Source organism: Eleutherodactylus coqui, chromosome 6, assembly GCF_035609145.1.
Source record: "Eleutherodactylus coqui strain aEleCoq1 chromosome 6, aEleCoq1.hap1, whole genome shotgun sequence".
Lineage (NCBI taxonomy): Eukaryota > Metazoa > Chordata > Amphibia > Anura > Eleutherodactylidae > Eleutherodactylus > Eleutherodactylus coqui.
Window position 1 is genome coordinate 224,398,563 of NC_089842.1, and position 21,177 is coordinate 224,419,739.

Below are 21,177 nucleotides of genomic sequence, written 5' to 3' on the forward strand. Positions count from 1 at the left end.
CTTTAAAAACCCAATACACTTCTTTTTTTCGCATTTCAGAAATAGACTTGGTAAGAATATGTTCTATGGGAGTAACTCTCAGATCGGAAAAATTACAATTGTGTTGAAGGTAAATATGTTGGGAAACATTATGTTGAGAGAAACCTGTCTTGATATTACTCCTATGTTGGGATACCCTTGTCCTTAGTGCAGTCTAGTTCTTCCTATGTATTGTTTATCACACGGGCATTCTTGTAGGTAAATTACGGTTTCACATGTAAGTCTTTGTTTGATCTCAACACATTCATTCTCATCTATCTTTATCACTCTTCTTTTAGGTGTTATATTAATGCAGCATTTGCACCTTTTCACTAATTTTCGCCTTTTCTATTAATGCAGCATTTGCACCTTTTCACTCCACATTTGAAAACTCAATTTTTCCCATCTTTTATAGCCCACATAGGATTCATATTTCTTCTCTTTCTTTCTTTCTTTTGTAGGGCATGATCGGGCAAGTAGATTTTTAATGTTTTATTTTCACCAGATTTTTTGGTAGCTGTTTTCCCAAATATGGATCCTCCCTCAAAATAGTCCAGTTTTTTTCTCAAAATACTCCTAATGTGACCGTATTGGGAGCTGTATTTGGTAATAAATGCGATCCTAAATTCTATATTGGGTTGTCCCCTATTATCTAGTTTCGCTTTTCCACTTTTTTCTCCTTATTGTCTTCTTCATTCACTCTTTTCTTATAAGCTGTTTCGATAATAGTACCCGGGTACCCTTTCTCCCGAAATCTTGTTTTTACAATTTCTGCCTGATTCTCAAATTCCGATCACCTAGTACAATTCCTTTTGACCCTTTTCAATTGTCCATAAGGGACATTCACTTTCCACTTTTTATGATGACAACTCTGAAAGTTTAAGTAGCTGTTAATATCGACCGGTTTAAAATGAGTCCTGGTGATTATTTCATTACCCTCCCTTCTCAATTCAAGGTCCAAAAATACAACACTGTTTTCACTGATCTTGTCCGTAAACTTGAAATTAAATTCATTCATATTTAGCTTCGTTATGTATGACCTCAAATCATCCTTCTTCTCATTCCAAATAATTAGGATATCATCAATATATCTTTTGTATAATACAATCCGTGGATCCCTGAACTTGTTCCTTTCAAATATCCCCATCACAAATTTTGCAAAACTTGGTGCACATTTTGAGCCCATTGCGGTCCCGACTGTTTGTAGAAGACAGAGTTATAGGAGAAATAATTATTCTGTAGTATGAAGGTAATGGCCCTCAAAATGAATTATTTCTGTTGTATTGGCATAAGAGGGTCTTCCCTCAATATGATATCTATAGCTTCAGTCCCCATGTTGGAATATAATGCCTCCCCATCCAATGTGCAACATAAATATGATGAATCCCATATGACATCCTTTAAAATATCCAACATATGACTCGAGTCTCTAACATAAGATGGTAATACAACAACATATCTTTATGGTAGATCAATGTACTCAGATAACCGGTTTGTAACCGAGCACATTCCTGCTACAATGGGTCGCCCTGGGGGATTAAAAATATCCTTATGGATTTTAGGTATATGGTAGAAGTATGGAGTATCGTAAGATATCTCACAGATATATTTGTACTCTGATATCGATAAACTATTGGAAGCTAATGCTTCCTTTATTAGCATGTAGAACTCAGACAATATACCATTGGTGGGGTCATTCATTAGTTTTTCATAATATTTCCTATCATCCAGTATCCTCAGAGCCTCTGAATGGTAACCTCTGTTCGTATCCGATAAAGACAATACCTCCCCCTTATCTGCCCCTCTAATAACTATATCTTCAATATGACTTAGGTGGTTGAGGGTATTTCTTTGGCTTCTAGATACATTAAATTTTTTCGGTCGTTCAGTTACACATTTTTCTAAAATCTTTGAGTACATTTTGATAGAATAACTCCACATACTCACCCTTGCTCTCAGTAGGGTAAAATGTATTGTTTGGTTTGGGGTCATTTAAAATAAATTTCTCATGTATGGGATTTTCTATGCATTAACCCCTTAAGGACACGGCCTATTATGGCATTAAGGACCAAGCGATTTTTGGTATTTTTCCATCTCCATTTTTTCAAAAGTGATAACTTTTTTATTTTTCCGTCAATGCGGCCGTATAAGGGCTCGTTTTTTGCGTGGCGAACTGTAGTTTTTATTGGTTCCACTTTTCGGTACATGGACTATATCGTAAAACTTTTATTATTTTTTTTATGATAACAGGGAGAGAAAATGCATTAATTCTGCCATAGATTTCTTTTTTTACAGCGTTAATCATGCAGCGTAAATGACACACAAAATTTTTTCTGCAGGTCGGTACGGTTACAATGATACCAAAATTCTTATATTTTTTTTAGGTTTTTACACTTTTTTTGCAATAAAACCCCCTTTTTTTTGGAAATCTTTTTTTTTCTCTATAGCTGCATTGAAAGTCCTGTAACTTTTTTATTTTTTTATGTATGGAGCTCTGTGAGGGCTTATTTTTTGCGAGACGAGCTGTAGTTTTTATTTGTACCATTTTGGGGAATGTAGGGCTTTTTTGATCACTTTTATTGCATTTTTTGGGAGGCAAAATGCTAAAAATTAGCATTTTGCCTCTGTTTTTTAGCGTTTTTTTTAACGCTTTTTGCCGTACAAAATAAAAAGCATGTTCAACTTTTTGTACGTGTCGTTACAGACGCGTCAGTACCCAATATGTGGGGTTTTAATTTTTTTTTACCTTTTTTTTTTTTGCAAATATTATAAAAAGCACAAAAGAAGGGTTTTTTTTTTTACATTTTTTAACATTTTTCTTTTTTTTACATTTTTTAAAATCTTTTTTTAAAACTGTTTGAGTCCCTCTGAGGGACTTGCAGCACTGTACCTATGATCGCTGTGATAAGGCATGGCAGAGCTACTGCCCTGCCATGCTTTATCGCTAATACAGCGATCATAGGCATTGGCAACACAGGACGCCAGTGTCTGGCATCCTGTTGCCATGGCGACAGGCCAGGCTCTCGCGATAACATCGCTAGATCCGACCGGAGACGCAGAGGGTGCGCGCTCCCTCTGTGAACTCTTTCCCTGCCGAGATCTACTTAGATCGCGGCAGGGAAGGGGTTAACAGCGGGACGTCGGCTGTGACTGACAGCCGGCACCCGCTGCGGGATAGCGCGAGGTCAGTCATGATCTCGCGCTATACCGATGACGTACCAGTACGTCATATTGCGGGAAGTACCAGGCTCCTATGACATACCGGTACGTCAAGGAGCGGGAAGGGGTTAAGTATCTTTTAAGAGTTAACTTCTTTCGTAAGGAAGTTAACTCTTAATAGATACCTCGTTATTCAGGAATAACGTTGTGTCTAAATGGGCCTTTACATGCTCAGCACCTTAACACAGATTGGTGACTCCTGTTATTGTTACCTGTTTATTGATGCTTACTTTCTCCCTATATCTAGTAAAATGACCATTGCTCCCCCAGTAGCGGTGGCCCAGAATGGTGCCTATCCGATCAGGCCAAGTTAGCTATAAGTAAGGTATAATTGTTTCTGCGGAGACCAGATGCCTTTTATACAAGAGGCTGTTTATAGTTCTTAATAGATACAATACTTACCTCGTACGTGATATCTATTAGTATTTATTTTATTTTATTGTGTTGAAAGTGCGGCCCGCAATGCTGTGGAGTATTGGTGATAAATTCACATATGATCATCATTCTAATCCTGTGCCACCTCCGTCACAAAATTGTCAGGAGCCGCAAACGTGGGCATAAAGGGGACTGAGTAGCGCGGGGCCGCCGCCGCTATTATGTTTTTGAAAGCCTCCGTTTCCACAAGCCTGTACGGCAGCATCTCCAGGCTGATTAATTTGGCAATGTGCATGTTTAAAGCTTGTGCGTGCGGGTGGGTGGCGGCGTATTTGCGCTTTCGCTCCAACGCTTGCGCTAGCGACAGCCTGCGTCCTGGGAGGGGTATTGGATCTGTGGCACAGAGGAAGAGGCAGTGATGTGACCCGGAGGCGGTGAATGGTCTTCGTCCCACTTTGTGGGGTGCTTGGCCATCATATGCCTGCGTATGCTGGTGGTGGTGAGGCTGGTAGTGGTGGCTCCCTGGCTGATCTTGGTGTAGCACAGGTTGCACGTCCGCGCTCTCACTGAAAAACATGCACACTTTTGAACACCTAGCCCTCTGTGGCTTGCCGCAAGAGGGTGCTTTGGGAAACAGTTGGTGGATTATTCGGTCTGGCCCTGCCTCTACCCCTGGCCACCGCACTGCCTCTTCCAACCTGTCCTGCTGCTGCACTTGCCTCCCCCTCTGAAGCTCTATCTTCAGTAGGCGTAGCAAACCAGGTGGGATCAGTCACCTCATCGTCCAGCTGCTCATCCTCCGAATCCTCTGTGCGCTCCTCCCTCAGATTTAGTGCCCTTACTACTACCTCACTGACAGACAACTGTGTCTCATCATCCTCATCCACAAAAAGCTCTTGAGACAGTTGCTGGAAGTCCCCAGCCTCATGACCCGGACTCCGGGAACTTTTGCGATGAGAGTGAGTTGCTATAGCTGTAATGCTCTGCAGAGGTATGGATGTTAAAAAAAAACAAAAAAAAAACTGGTGCACCACTGCACCCAGCCAGCCACAACTGTAATGCACAGGATGAGGAGTAGCCCCAAGAAGGACTGTTGGGGTTCTTGAAGACAGGATCCTACTCAAACACTTTCCCTCAACTCTGCATATTGCACTGCAAACTGAGAGCTGTAATGCCTTGCAGAGATATATATATATATTAAAAAGAGAAAAAACCCAACTTCACCGCACCCAAGGAAAGGGTATTTGTGCGATGCTCTGCACAGGGGCAGAAAGCTATCCAGCCAGTGGATTGTGCTGATAACTGCGGCAACTTCACCCAACACATAGAATGGTGTCTGGAAAATGCTGTTCTGCAGTGGCCCAGGACATATTTGCGTACTATTTAGTGATGAGAGTGAGCTGCTATAGCTGTAAAGCTCTGCAGAGGGATAGATGTAAAAAAAAACCTAGCGCACGACTGCTCCCAGCTAGCCACAACTGTAATGCACATGATGAGGAGTAGCCCTAAGAAGGACTATTGGGGTTCTTGAAGACTGGATCCTACTCTAACACTTTCCCTATATCAGCAGGAGCACTTTCCCTAAGCTCTGCCAGCTTGCGTCTGAGCCTCGGGCGGGACCTGTTTAAGTACTCGGCGGTCACCTGATCTCGCCAGCCACTCACTACTGTGGGGAGGGGGTGGAGAGAGGGCTGGCACGTCACTGCAGGAAGTGGTAATGCCTTCCTCGCATGTTTATTGGCTAGAAAATGGTGCTAAACATGCGGGGAAGGGAAATGCAATTGACTCGAGTACCGCGTGGTGTTCGTCCCGAGTAACAAGCATCTCGAGTACCCTGATACTCGAATGAGCATCAAGCTTGGATGAGTGTGCTTGCTCATCTCTAGTTATTACCATGCAAATATATTGTTTTATGCCACATGTATAGATAAAGAGATATGTATGACTCTCTTACTGTACCTTTGTATAGAAAATTTGAAAAATATCAATAAAAACTAGTTTAAAAAAAAAAATTGAAATTTAACCCTTTCCATTCCACTGTCTGACATCTGTAAACATTCTCATCGAAGGCTGTGCAGCTTCGATTTTGGAAGACGTCCGGCAGGGTATTCTAACTGTAAATTACTAGCCGCTCTGCTGTCCAGCATGTGCCATACCGCTGTACTTGATCTAGCCAGCAGATGGCGCCATTGTATAAAGGCAGAAAGAAAAAGCCCCCTAGGAAACCCTGAATCCAAAATTGGACTGCAAAGGGTTAGGACTAGAGATGAGCGAACCTACTCGTTTCGAGTAATTACTCGATCGAGCACCGCGATTTTCGAGTACTTCCGTACTCGGGTGAAAAGATTCGGGGGGCGCCGGGGGGCGGGGGGAGGTGTGGCGGAGCGGGGGGTAGCAGCGGAGAACAGGGGGGAGCCCTCTCTCTCTCCCTCTCCCCCCCACTCCCCGCTGCAACCCCCCACTCACCCACGGCGCCCCCCGAATCTTTTCGCCCGAGTACGGAAGTACTCGAAAATCACGGCGCTCGGGCAAAAAAGGGCGTGGCCGAGTATGCTCGCTCATCTCTAGTTAAGACTAGAGATGAGCGAGTATACTCGCTAAAGGCAATTGCTCGAGCGAGCATTGCCTTTAGCGAGTATCTCCCCCGTTCGAGACTGAAGGTTCGGGTGCCGACGCGGGGGAGCGGTGAGTAGAGCGCGGGGGGGGGGGGGAGAGTGAGAGAGAGCGCCCCGCTCTTCCCCGCAGCTCTGTGCCCGCTGCCGACACCCGAACCTTCTGCCTCGAGCGGGGGAGATACTCGCTAAAGGCAATGCTCGCTCGAGCAATTGCCTTTAGCGAGTATACTCGCTTATCTATAGTTAAGACCATGTTTTATATAAGGATATAAACATGCAGCGTCTTTCTCTGGTCCCTCCAACATAACCCTGGTCTGCAAGCTTTCACACCAGCCACAATATATCCTCTCTACAATATCTATCTCTAAGGCTGGATTCACACGAACGTATATCGGCTCGGTTTTCACGCCGAGCCGATATACGTCGTCCTCATATGCAGGGGGGAAAGGATGGAAGAGCCAGGAGCAGGAACTGAGCTCCCACCCGCTCTCCACCCCCTCTCCGCCCCCTCCCCGACCTCTGCACTATGAAAGGAGGCAGGATGGGGGCGGGGCTACGTTCAGAGAATTAGCCCCGCCCCCGCCCCACCTCTCCCCAGTGCAAATAGTGCAGAGGGGCGGAGAGAAGGCAGAGAGGAGGTTGGAGCTCAGTGCCTGCTCCTGGCTCTTCCATCCTTTCCCCCCCCCCCCCCCACTGCAGATGAGGACGACGTATATCAGCTCGGCGTGAAAGTATGTATGCTGCTAATTAGTCGCGTACATACGTTCGTGTGAGTAAGGCCTAAGGGCAAGGTTTTAGTGAAGGGGAAAAAAGATAGGAAGAAATAAAAAATACATAAAAACACACGTGTGAGGTATCGACAGACATGTGAAATTACAAATAAAATTTTAAAAAGGGTACATTAAACAGTATGCAGAACAGAGAATTGAAGCACAACCAGTAGGCACTAATCCAGACTAATATGAAAACTAAAACATAAACAAAATTAAACTATCACATAAAGCAAAACTAGCAATAATTTATGAATAAAGATAGAACCACAGAAGTCTGACGCCTTTATGTACCCCGTCCACTGATATGTATTCCACCAATCAGACTAATATACTGTCTGCAGTCATGATGGGGTCGTAGCTGGAGATGAGCGAACGTACTCGTCCGAGCTTGATACTCGTTCAAGTATTAGCGTGTTCGAGATGCTCGTTACTCGTAACGAGTACCACGCGATGTTCGGGTTACTTTCACTTTCATCTCTGAGAGGTTAGCGCGCTTTTCTGGCCAATTGAAAGACAGGGAAGGCATTACAACTTCCCCCTGCGACGTTCAAGCCCTATACCACCCCCCTGCAGTGAGTGGCTGGCGAGATCAGGTGTCACCCGAGTATAAAAATCGGCCCCTCCCACGGCTCGCCTCAGATGCGTTGTGACATAGCTGAGGGAAAGTGCTATCGTGTTGGAGCTGCAGTAGGGAGAGTGTTAGGAGTTAGTGTAGGCTTCAAGAACCCCAACGGTCCTTCTTAGGGCCACATCTAACCGTGTGCAGTAGTGTGGAGGCTGCTTTTTGCAGTGTTGCACTTTTTTTTTTTTTGGTATATCGGCCGTGCAGAGCATTGCGCCCTGCAGTAATACTCCAGGGACAGAATTGTGTAGGCAGGGCCAGAAGACATATATTTTTGATTGAATATACGCAGTGGTCCTTTTCAAAAAAATATTGGTCAAAAAATCTATTTGGCCTGCCTGTCACTCTGCTCAGTGTTCTGGGTCCGTGTCTGCTGGGGGTAGTATTTCTCCAAATAAATACGCAGCCAGCTAAGTGTTACAGCAGGCTTGCGCCAAATTATTTCCTGGCGTTCCGTAAACGAAGTCAGCCTCCAAGCACAGGCCAATAAGTGGCACATTTAATTACAGCGTTCTGTTTCTTCACTCCTGGTAATACACCATGCTGAGGGGTAGGGGTAGGCCTATAGGACGTGGACGCGGGCGAGGACGCGGAGGCCCAAGTCAGGGTGTGGGCACAGGCCGAGCCAGTGCGGTGGCCAGGGGGAAAGGCAGGGCCAGACCGAATAATCCACCAACTGGTTCCCAAAGCGCCCCCTCGCGCCATGCCACCCTGCAGAGGTCAAGGTGCTCTACGGTGTGGCAGTTTTTCACAGAGACGCCTGACGACCGACGAACAGTGGTGTGCAACCTTTGTCGCGCCAAGATCAGCTGGGGAGGCACCACCACCAGCATGCGCAGGCATATGATGGCCAAGCACCCCACAAGGTGGGACGATGCCCGTTCACCGCCTCCGGTTTGCACCACTGCCTCTCCCCCTGTGCCCCAACCTGCCACTGAGATCCAATCCCCCTCTGAGGACACAGGCACTACCGTCTCCTGGCCTGCACCCACACCCTCACCTCCGCTGTCCTCGGCCCCATCCACCAATGTCTCTCAGCGTAGCGTCCAGACGTCGCTAGCACCACTGTTTGAGCGCAAGCGCAAGTACGACGCCACGCACCCGCACGCTCAAGCGTTAAACGTGGACATTGCAAAATTGATCAGCCTAGAGATGCTGCCGTATAGGCTTGTGGAAACGGAGGCTTTCAAAAGCATGATGGCGGCGGCGGCCCCGCGCTACTCGGTTCCCAGTCGCCACTACTTTTCCCGATGTGCCGTCCCAGGCCTGCATGACCATGTCTCCCGCAACATTGTACGGGCCCTCACCAACGCGGTTACTACCAAGGTCCACTTAACAACAGACACGTGGACAAGCACAGGCGGGCAGGGCCACTATATCTCCCTGACGGCACATTGGGTGAATTTAGTGGAGGTTGGGACAGAGACAGAGCCTGGGACCGCTCACGTCCTACCCACCCCCCGAATTGCGTGCCCCAGCTCGGTGCTGGTATCTGTGGGGGTGTATGCTTCCTCCACTAAACCACCCTCCTCCTCCTCCTCCTCCGCAACCTCTGTCTCGCAATCAAGATGTGTCAGCAGCAGCAGCACGTCACCAGCAGTCGGTGTCACGCGGCGTGGCAGCACAGCGGTGGGCAAGCGTCAGCAGGCCGTGCTGAAACTACTCAGCTTAGGAGAGAAGAGTCACACGGCCCACGAACTGCTGCAGGGTCTGACAGAGCAGACCGACCGCTTGCTTGCGCCGCTGAGCCTCCAACCGGGCATGGTCGTGTGTGACAACGGCCGTAACCTGGTGGCGGCTCTGCAGCTCGGCAGCCTCACACACGTGCCATGCCTGGCCCATGTCTTTAATTTGGTGGTTCAGCGCTTTCTGAAAAGCTACCCCCACTTGTCATACCTGCTCGGAAAGGTGCGCCAGCTCGGCGCACATTTCCGCAAATCCCACACGCACGCTGCCACCCTGCGGACACTGCAACATCGGTTTAATCTGCCAGTGCACCGACTGCTGTGCGACGTGCCCACACAGTGGAACTCTACGCTCCACATGTTGGCCAGACTCTATGAGCAGCGTAGAGCTATAGTGGAATACCAACTCCAACATGGGCGGCGCAGTGGGAGTCAGCCTCCTCAATTATTTACAGAAGAGTGGGCCTGGTTGGCAGCCATCTGCCAGGTCCTTGGAAACTTTGAGGAGTCTACCCAGATAGTGAGCGGGGATGCTGCAATCATTAGCGTCACCATTTCTCTGCTATGCCTCTTGAGAAGTTCCCTGCAAAGCATAAAGGCAGACGCTTTGGGATCAGAAACGGAGGCGGGGGAGACAGTATGTCGCTGGATAGTCAGAGCAACCTCATGTCTATATCTCAGCGCGTTGAGGAGGAGGGGGAGGAGCATGAGGAGGAGGGGGAAGAGACAGCTTGGCCCACTGCTGAGGGGACAGATGCTGCTTGCCTGTCATCCTTTCAGCTTGTATGGCCAGAGGAGGAGGAGGAGGAGGGGAGGAGCATGAGGAGGAGGGGGAAGAGACAGCTTGGCCCACTGCTGAGGGTACAGATGCAGCTTGCCTGTCATCCTTTCAGCGTGTATGGCCAGAGGAGGAGGAGGAGGATCCTGAAAGTGATCTTCCTAGTGAGGACAGCCATGTGTTGCGTACAGGTACCCCGCCACACATGGCTGACTTCATGTTAGGATGCCTTTCTCGTGACCCTCGCGTTACACGCATTCTGGCCGCTACGGATTACTGGGTGTACACACTGCTCGACCCACGGTATAAGGAGAGCCTTTCCACTCTCATTCCCGAAGAGGAAAGGGGTTCGAGAATGATGCTATACCACAGGGCGCTGGTGGACAAACTGATGGTAAACTTCCCATCCGACAGCGCTAGTGGCCGAAGGCGCATTTCCGCGGCCCAGGTAGCAGGGGAGGCGCAGAGATCAGGCAGCATGTACAGCGCAGGCAGGGGAACACTCTCTAAGGCCTTTGACAGCTTTATGACTCCCCAGCAAGACTGTGTCACCGCTCCCCAGTCAAGCGGGGAGCACTGTAAAAGGATGGTGAGGGAGTACGTAGCCGATCGCACGACCGTCCTCAGTGACGCCTCTGCCCCCTACAACTACTGGGTGTTGAAGCTGGACACGTGGCCTGAACTCGCGCTGTATGTCCTGGAGGTGCTTGCTTGTCCTGCGGCTAGCGTCTTGTCAGAGAGTGTGTTTAGTGTGGCTGGGGGAATCCTCACGGATAAGCGTACCCACCTGTCAACCGACAGTGCCGACAGGCTTACACTCATCAAGATGAACAAAGCCTGGATTTCCCCAGACTTCTCTTCTCCACCAGCGGACAGCAGCGGTACCTAAACAATACGTAGGCTGCACCCGCGGATGGAAGCATCGTTCTCTATCACCATCCAAAATGGGGACCTTTTTGCTTCATCAATCTGTGTATAATATTCATCCTCCTGAAACCTGAGGAATCACGCCGAACGTGCATTTTTTCTTAGGCCTACAAGGCTCAGTCATATAATTTTTGTAAACAATGTTTATACGTTTCAATGCTCATTAAAGCGTTGAAACTTTCACCTGAACCAATTTTTATTTGAACTGGGTTGCCTCCAGGCCTAGTTACCAATTAAGCCACAGTAACCAAAGCGATTAATGGGTTTCACCTGCCCTCTCGGTTGGGCATGGGCAATTTTTCTCAGGTACATTAGTACTGTTGGTACACCAATTTTTGTGGGCCCTCGCCTACAGTGTAATCCAATTAAATTTTTGCCCACCTGCATTACAGCTGACGTAACATCAGCTGTGATGGGCAATGCAATGGGATATTTTTATGTACCGCCAGTGGCTTCCTGGCACCCACCCATGCTGTGGGTCCACAGGGAGTTGTAAATGCATCTGTGTCCACTTCTAAAGAACCCCAGTCTGACTGGGGCATGCAGTGTGGGCCGAAGCCCACCTGCATTTCATCTGACGTTAGCTCTGCTGTCCAGGGCACTGCAATGGGATACATTTATGTACAGCGGGTGGGTTCCAGGGAGCCACCCATGCTGTGGGTGCACACGGAATTCCCATTGCGGAGTTGGGGATTCCCAGTTGTACCTGCCTGTGACTATTTATAAAAAAACCGCGGTCTGACTGGGGCATGCAGACACCTTGACAGAATGAATAGTGTGTGGCACATAGGTTCCCCATTGCTATGCCCACGTGTGCAGCTCCAGATGGAGGTGGCACAGGATTGGATTTCTCATTGCTTCTGTACAGCATTGTGGGCTATCGCCCAGCCCCTTTTAAAGAGGGTCGCTGCCTAGCCGTGCCAACCCTCTGCAGAGTGTGCCTGCGGTTCCTCTGGCAGACGCACTTATAAATAGACATGAGTGTGGCGTGGCATGAGGGCAGCTGAAGGCTGTGCAGGGACAATTTGGTGTGCGCTGTGGACACTGGGTCGTGCGGGTGGGGGGGTTGGGCAGCATGTAACCCAGGAGAAGTGGCAGCGGAGTGTCATGCTTGCAGTGATTGTGCTTTGTTGGAGGTAGTGTGGTGCTTAGCTAAGGTATGCATTGCTAATGAGGGCTTTTCAGAAGTAAAAGTTGTTGGGAGGGGGGGGGGGCACTCTTGCCGCTATTGTGGCTTAATATTGGGACCTGTGAACTTGAGATGCAGCCCAACATGTAGCCCCTCGCCTGCCCTATCTGTTGCTGTGTCGTTCCCATCACTTTCTTGAATTGCCCAGATTTTCACAAATGAAAACCTTAGTGAGCATCGGCGATATACAAAAATGCTCGAGTCGCCCATTGACTTCAATGGGGTTCGTTATTCGAAACGAACCCTCGAGCATCGCGAAAATTTCGTCCCGAGCAAAGAGCACCCGAGCATTTTGGTGCTCGCTCATCTCTAGTCGTAGCCCAATGGCCTCTCAAAGCCCTGATCTCATCAGTCTGTCTGGGATTACATGAAGAGACAAGCCGACATCCAAAGAAGATCTGGTTAGTTCTCCAGGATGTTTGGGCAACCTCCCTGCTAAGTTCTTTCACAAAATGTGTAATTGTACCTAGAAGAATTGATGTTTTGAAAGCAAAGGGTGGTGACACTAAATATTGATGGGATTTAGACTTCTCCGTTGTTCAGTCACTTTGTCTTTTGTTAATTGACAAAAGTGAACTAATTAAATTTCTATATTTCAAAGCATTCTTACCCCGCAGCATTTTTTAAAAAGGCTGTCTAAAACTTTTGCCCAATACTATAAATATATAGTTAGAATAAGGCCTGTACAGCCCCACCTGTTGTGAGCCAGTTACTGTACTTCTTGAGTCCATATCCCACCTTGTAAATTATCTTATGGCCCGGTAACTTGCCAAGGGATGTGAGCTAAACTAGAAAATCCATAAATAAGAATAGAAATTATCGCATAAAACATTGGAAAGAAAAAAAAACTATCTGAAGGAAATTCTAAACAGCAAAAAGGAAGAAGTTCTAGTGAGAATGAGGAAGTATTAAAGGGGTTGTCCCACGAAACAAAGTGGGGGTATACACTTCTGTATGGCCATATTAATGCACTTTGTAATGTACATTGTGCATTAATTATGAGCCATACAGAAGTTATTCACTTACCTGTTCCGTTGCTGGCGTCCCCGTCGCCATGGTGCCGTCTAATCTTCAGCGTCTAATCGCCCGATTAGACGCGCTTGCGCAGTCCGGTCTTCTCCTTTGCTGAATGGGGCCGCTCCTGCCGGAGAGCGGCTCCTCGTAGCTCCGCCCCGTCACATGTGCCGATTCCAGCCAATCAGGAGGCTGGAATCGGCAATGGACCGCACAGAAGCCCTGCGGTCCACCGAGGGTGAAGATCCCGGCGGCCATCTTCACAAGGTAAGTATGAAGACGCTGGACCGCGGGGATGCGGGTAAGTACTATCTGTTTTTTTTTTTATCCCTGCATCGGGTTTGTCTCGCGCCGAACAGGGGGGCTATTGAAAAAAAAACAAACCCGTTTCGGCGCGGGACAACCCCTTTAACTGCAGTAAAAAAAGAAACCTGAAAGAAAAGAGGAAATTCCTTCTATCACCAGTTATAGTAGAGATCATATCACTATTATAAACATCTTTCAGAAGCACTGGCTTGTGTTGAGGAATGACACATTTTTGGGCATGAAATTACCGATTCAACCGCAGATTGTGTATATTAGAGCTGGGGCAGAAAAGGGTCACTTAGTAAAAAGCTGTCTGCAGAATCAAGATAAAGGGATAGCATTAATAGGTTTCTTTCCATGCAATAAATGCAAGGCATGTAAAACTACTAGAGATGAGCGAGCAAACCTGTCGGAGCTTGATGCTCGTTCGAGTATTAGGCAAATCGAGATGCTTGTTACCCGAGACGAACACCACACGGTACTCGAGTCAATTGGATTTCTCTTCCCTGAATGTTTAGCGCCATTTTCTAGCCAATAAACATGCGGGGAAGGCATTATCACTTCCTGCTGTGACGTGCCAGCCCCACCACCCCCACCCCACAGTAGTGAGTGGCTGGGCCGATCAGGTGACCGCCGACAACTTAAACTGGTCCCGCCCTCGGCTTCCCTCAGACACATGCTGGCAGTGGTTAGGGAAAGTGCTGCTGCTGATATAAGGAAAGTGTTAGAGTAGGATCCAGTCTTCAAGAACCCCAATGGTCCTTCTTAGGGCTACTCCTCATCGTGTGCATTACAGTTGTGCCTGGCTGGGAGCAGTAGTGCACCAGTTTTGTTTTTTTAAAACCTATATCCCACTGCAGAGCATTACAGCTATAGCATTCTCAGACTCATCGCTAAATAGTATGCAAATTTTTCCTGGGCCACTCCAGATCATTGCAGCTATACCGTCTTATGTGTGCAGTGCCTTAGGCAGAGGGCTCACTCTCATCGCTAAATAGTACGCAAATATGTCCTGGGCCACTGCAGAACAGCATTTCACAGACACCATTCTATGTGTTGGGTGAAGTAGCCGCAGTTATCAGCACTGTTCACTGGCTGTATAGCTTTCTGCCCCTGGGCAGAGCATCACACAATACCCTTTCCTTGGGTTCAGTGAAGTTGCCCCTGTTATTAGCACTGTTCACTGGCTGTATAGCTTTCTGCCCCTGGGCAGAGCGTCGCACGATACCCTTTCCTTGGTTGCATTGAAGTTCCCCCTGTCATTAGCACTATACACTGCCTTTCTATTTTTCACCCACTGCATACAGCCTCTCTATTATATACAAGTCTCTGTGAGCGGTAAATGATCCCTCCGTATCAGCGCTAGACAGCGGTTTAATTTTTTCCGGTCACAGCATAGAGCCTCTGGTATCTACACATCTCTGTGTGCGGTAAATTAGCCACAGTTCTAAGTGCTATACGGTGGGGTGATTTATTCCGAAGTAATGAGGAGTAGAGGTAAGGGCCGAGGACGAGGACGCGGCTGCGGGCGTCCAAGTGAGGGTGCGGGCGCAGGCCGAGGTCCGGGGTGGGGTGCATCACAGGCGGCTGCTGAGGGATTAGGAGAGCGCCCAGTCCCTACGCTCACCAGCTTCCTATCACAATTTGCGGGTCCGCGTGGTAGACCTTTATTACAAGTAGAGCAGTGCGAGCAGGTCCTGTCGTGAATGGCAGATAATGCGTCAGCAATGTATCCACCACCCGGTCTTCTACACAGTCCACTACTCCCGGCCTAGGGACTGCAACTCTGAATCCTCTGGCTGCTCCTCCTTTCTCTCAACCTCGTCACTCCAGGAAAATGACAGATTCTGAGCAGGCAGACTCCCAGGAACTGTTTTTAGGTCCCTGCCGGTTCCTCTCCCACCGGAGGAGTTTGTCGTGACCGATACCCAACCTTTGGAAAGTTCCTGGAGTCTGGGTGATGAGGCTGGGGATTTCCGGCAACTGTCTCAAAAGCTTTTTGTGGATGAGGATGATGAGACACAGTTGTCTGTCATTGAGGCAGTAGTAACGGCAGTAAGTCCGAGGGAGGAGCGCACAGAGGATTCGGAGAAAGAGCTGCTGGACGATGAGGTGACTGACCCCACCTGGCTTGCTAAGCCTACAGAAGACAGGGCTTCAGAGGGGGAGGCAAGTGCAAAAGCAGGACAGGTTGGAAGAGGCAGTGGGGTAGCCAGGGCCAGAGCAAAGAATCCCCCAACTGTTTCCCAAAGCACCCCGGCGCTGCAAGCCGCAGGGGGCTAGGTGTTCTAAGGTGTGGATGTTTTTCAGTGAGAGCGCGGTTAGAGAAATACTACTGGGGTCCGCCTATATACTTGCTACAGAAACGTTACAGGTGTCCGCCTCTACTTTTTCTACTGAATGGTTTGAGGGATTCGCCTATACTCTTGCTACAGAAATGTTACAGCAGTTCTAGTATCTAATATGTGCCTAATCTAGCCTGTTTCATGTTGTAAACCATCCTAATTGTTCCCTGTGGGAGTCAGTATATAGGACAAAATGGTTGAATATTAAAGACCAGAACAGATGAACCTGCACTATATTGAAGTGTACATTGATTGTATGAGCTGGCAACAGGTGGAGTGCGCATCAGATGTCTAAAAATGAACCACATGCTGGTATCTGTAGGATGCTAGTGAAGATTGATACTAAAGCATGAAGCGATTGGCAGCTATGGATGGAAGAATGTGAATACAGAGATAAGTTCCACTTTTTTGAACTTTGGAATCTACTATGTCCTCTGAAGACTGTCTAATTAAACTGTTAAGATCTCCAATATAATTAATCCCATTTAGTTTGACTGGAAAGCTGGATACCAGGCTCCCGTGGCTGGTTAACATATTCTCTGGCATCTGGAGTGTTTTATATGCATTTTGAGACTTTGGTTGTCTTCCATGCTCTTTTGGTCTTTGGTGTTGCATATGTCACCAGTGCTTTCCTTCATTTTAAGAGTGTACCAAATTGTTGATTTGACTGCTCCTAAAATTTCTGCTGTCTCATTTTTTTCAGTCTGATGATGGCTTGTTCACTTGAACTCTTTGGACCACATATTCAGAGTGCTTATAAATGACAACCAAATACAAATTTGTTTGGAATCATCTTCAGACTTTCTCTCAACATGTCAGTAAATGTTCTGACCATAAGGAGTTCTGATGCTGGATCGTCATCTCCTGCCTTCTAACCTGCTGTTGGACAGTAGCTATGCATTGTTCCCACGGCTGATCCATTGGAGTGGATCAGCTAACCTCCTATAGTAAATAGTTTCTCATTGGCCTGCCTCCCTTTAAGTATCACTGGCTTCTTCAGTGTGGTTGCTGGTGATAGTAATAATATGTGTCTATTCCAGTATTTCTTGTTTAGGTTCTAGTATCTTGTTCTAGTTTAGTTTGGTTTGTGTTAGCTCAATCCTTGTTTGTTTTTTCATAGTCTTAGTTTTTTATTTAGTTGGCTTGTTTTTCTTCTTGTTTGGCTCCTAATGCCGTCTTGTTGTTATGAATGGTATTTCAAACATGGTCACCAGCAGTGATAACTGAGAGATAATTGCTGACAGTGGTGTCTGAAGTTAGGGTCAGCATCAGGGAGAGAATAGGGAAATAATGCTTGCTATTTCTGTGGCATACCATCTGCTCCATTATCCATTGCCGGTATCATCATCATCACCAATCATAGTATTTAGCCAACATTGTTATAGTAACAGGCTGCACCCTATCACTAAACTGCTTGTGAGTTAATTGTATAAATATTTTGAGCCTATGAAAACAGAAGGACTACGTAATAATTGACTATTATTCACCGTCAACACAATATTTGTACTAAACCCTTTGACTTAAAGCGGAAAGTCTCCTCTTCAATCACAAACTGATGACTGTTTCACATCCATTGTGGAGTGTGCAGACGCCAAATAATGAGAATGGTGTGACTGTCCAAATACTTCTAAACCCTACTGTATATGGGTCAGTGTTATAAAATAAAGGATGGAAGAACAATGCTGGTAACTTACCTTCTTGTATGAGAACCAACACTATAAAAGAGAACAGGAAAATAGTTATCAGAAATCATGTAGTCCTGATACATTGGAGTTATTACAGCTTAGGGACACCATTAGTGTACATGCATAACTAACAGGTTTTTACTGTAAGTCAAAAACGTTTTCCCTGCAACAACTTAACTTTCATTTACCACCTAAAGAGATACTTTATTTCTAAACATTGTTTTTAGTTGCCAACAAAAAGGTGTGAATGAATAAAATGTCCTGTGGATGGAGATCTGGAGAGAATCTCATGAATGATCCTGATAGCGACCAGTCCTCACTGTGACCTACGACTGACAGAGTCTATTTATTTGTATCATCACCATCAGTGGACATTTTTATTCATTTGTACGGTGTATGGAGTTACTTCCATCAGAGGCATGTCAGGCAAGAGAGGATTAGTGAAGGGCAAACTTTTAGGCCCCCTGTCCACGACGGTAAATCGCAGTTGAATCATGCAGGCTAAAGCTTTCCATAGAGTGCTATGGAAAGTGCCGGCCCCGTGTCCACGAGCGGAGAATCATTGTGATTCTTCGCTCGCGGCAGGCAATTTGCAGCATGCTGCGAATTGCTCCGATTCTCCACGGTCAGCCTATCTGTTAGATAGGGCTGACCGGTGGAGATTTGGCGGCGGCTCCTGCCCCCGGGCGGTGGCTCCAGCGGCGGCGATCTGCTGCGGGACTTTGCAACACCCGTGGACAGCCGGCCGTAAAAGGGGATACTGAGCCAGCTATGGGCGGTATTGTTGGTATTTTTTTGTCCCCTGATGACGCTGTTTTTAGTTGTGAAACATGTTGGGAGTCTAATAGTGCATCTTTATCTAATATCTGTAATCAGTGTATGGCAGGACTGAGTTGGAGCTCAGCTCATCTGCTGCCATCACAGCCACTAGTGCCCACAATCGGAATATCTCAATATGTACCAGTTTTGCTATTTTATTGTTAATATATGTAAACATCCCATCAGTTGTCAGTAGCTGTAAGAACCCTTCATAAATACAGGCACAAAGCATTTACTGGTCACTTTATCATAGTCTCTGATAGAAGTGACTACATATACCATACAGGAGAATAACAATGTACACTGAAGGTGACAATACAGATAAATAGACCCTGTCAGACATAGGAGATAGTAAGGACTGACCGCTATCAGCATGATGATATTCTCTCTTGATCTCCATCCACGGGATATTTTATATATTGTTCTGCCCAGCAGAAACCCTCATTAGCAAGGCACACGTGCTGGCACATCTTAGCTAAGCACCACACTACCTGCAACCAAGGAAAACCACTGCCTGCTGGTGACACTTGTTCTGCCTCTTCTCTTGGGTTACATGCTGGCATTGCTGTCCAACCCCCGTATGACCCTGCGTTTACAGCGCACACAAAATTTTCCCTGCGCAGCGTTCAGCTGGCCTCATGCCACACGCTCGCTTGATAGCCACACCACCCTCATGTCTATTTATAAGTGCATACTGGATGAGGAGGAACCAGAGGCACACACTGCAGAGGGTAGGCCGGGCTAGGCAGCGACTCTCCTTAAAAGTGTGGGTGATAGCCCACAATGCTGTTGAGAATTGATGATAAATTGACGTACGATTATCATTCCAATTCCGTGCCACCTCCATCACAAAATTGTCAGGAGCCGCAAACATGGGCATAAAGGGGCCCAGGGTCAGGCTCGGTCCCAGCCTCCACCTTGTGTGACCCAAGGTGCTTGAGTTACATAGCAATGGGAAATCCATGTGTCCCCACACAATTCATTCTGTGTAGGTGTCAGATAGCTCAACACCGCAATTGGAAGTCTTTAAGTTTCTTGGGCTCGCCTATGCTGTGGGTGCACAAAGATGGTATTACACAGGAAAAAATCAGAGTGCCCAAACATGGCAGAGTTTCACCCCACCAAGGACCTCGGCCTCGGCCCACAATTCATGCCCTAGTCAGTCAGTGTATTTTTGCCAGACAGGTAAGACACAGCAATGAGAAGTCTTTGTGTACCCACAGCATAGGCGGACCCCAGTAACATTTATGTAGCAACTGTATAGGCGGACCCCAGTAACATTTCTGTAGCAACTGTATAGGCGGACCCCAGTAACATTTCTGTAGCAAGAGTATAGGCGGACCCCTCAAACCTTTTAGTAGCAAATGTATAGGCAGAACCCAGTAACATTTATGTAGCAAGAGTATAGGCGGACCCCAGTGACATTTTTGTAGCAACAGTATAGGCGGACCCCTCTAACAGTTCTGTAGCAAGAGTGTAGGCGAACCCTTGAAACATTGGTGTACCAAGAGTATAGGCGAACAGCTTAAAAAATGTGGTTACTATGAGTGTAGGCGAAGGCCGGAAAAATTAGTTAGATAATAGAGATGAGCGAGCACCAAAATGCTCGGGTGCTCGTTACTCGGGAAGAAATTATCGCGATGCTCGAGGGTTCGTTTCGAGTAACGAACCCCATTGAAGTCAATGGGCGACCCGAGCATTTTTGTATATCGCCGATGCTCGCTAAGGTTTTCATTTGTGAAAATCGGGGCAATTCAAGAAAGTGATGGGAACGACACAGCAACAGATAGGGCAGGCGAGGGGCTACAGGTTGGGCTGCATCTCAAGTTCACAGGTCCCACTATTAAGCCACAATAGCGGCAAGAGTGGCCCCCCCCCCCAACAATTTTTACTTCTGAAAAGCCCTCATTAGCAATGCATACCTTAGCTAAGCACCACACTACCTCCAACAAAACACAATCACTGCCTGCATGACACTCCGCTGCCCCTTCTCCTGGGTTACATGCTGACCAACCCCCCCCGCACGACCCAGTGTCCACAGCGCACACCAAACTGTCCCTGCCCAGCCTTCAGCTGCCCTCATGCCACGCCACCCTCATGTCTATTTATAAGTGCGTCTGCCAGAGGAACCGCAGGCACACACTGCAGAGGGTTGGCACGGCTAGGCAGCGACCCTCTTTAAAAGGGGCGGGGCGATAGTCCACAATGCTGTACAGAAGCAATGAGAAATCCAATCCTGTTCCACCTCCATCTGGAGCTGCACACGTGGGCATAGCAATGGGGAACCTATGTGCCACACACTATTCATTCTGTCAAGGTGTCTGCATCCCCCAGTCAGACCGCGTTTTTTTATAAATATTCACAGGCAGGTACAACTCCGCAATGGGAATTCCGTGTGCACCCACAGCATGGGTGGCTCCCTGGAACCCACCGGCGGTACATAAATGTATCCCATTGCATTGCCCATCACAGCTGAGGTAATGTCGTGCTTAATGCAGGTGGGCTTCGGCCCACACTGCATGCCCCAGTCAGACTGGGGTTCTTTAGAAGTGGACACATGCAGTTACAACTCCCTGTGGACCCACGGCATGGGTGGCTCCCTGGAACCCACCGGCGGTACATAAATATATCCCATTGCAGTGCCCAACACAGCTGATGTAACGTCAGCTGTAATGCAGGTGGGCTAAAAATTCATTTGATTACACTGTAGGCGAGGGCCCCCAAAAATTGGTGTACCAACAGTACTAATGTACCTGAGAAAAATTGCCCATGCCCAACCAAGAGGGCAGGTGAAATCCATTAATCGC

General features: G+C 47.4%; 2 protein-coding genes across 2 annotated transcripts in view; both read right to left on the reverse strand.

Moving 5' to 3' along the window:
- Nucleotides 1-21,177, reverse strand: part of LOC136571849 (Fc receptor-like protein 5) — a 176,070-nt gene that overhangs the window by 78,373 nt on the left and 76,520 nt on the right. The window lies entirely within an intron of this gene.
- The window catches only part of LOC136631699 (low affinity immunoglobulin gamma Fc region receptor III-A-like), a 40,982-nt gene that overhangs the window by 7,542 nt on the left and 12,263 nt on the right, over nucleotides 1-21,177 (reverse strand). The window contains exon 3 of the mRNA XM_066605987.1: nucleotides 17,561-17,581. Coding sequence (XP_066462084.1) covers nucleotides 17,561-17,581 — 21 coding nt within the window. The remainder of the gene's footprint in view (nucleotides 1-17,560; nucleotides 17,582-21,177) is intronic.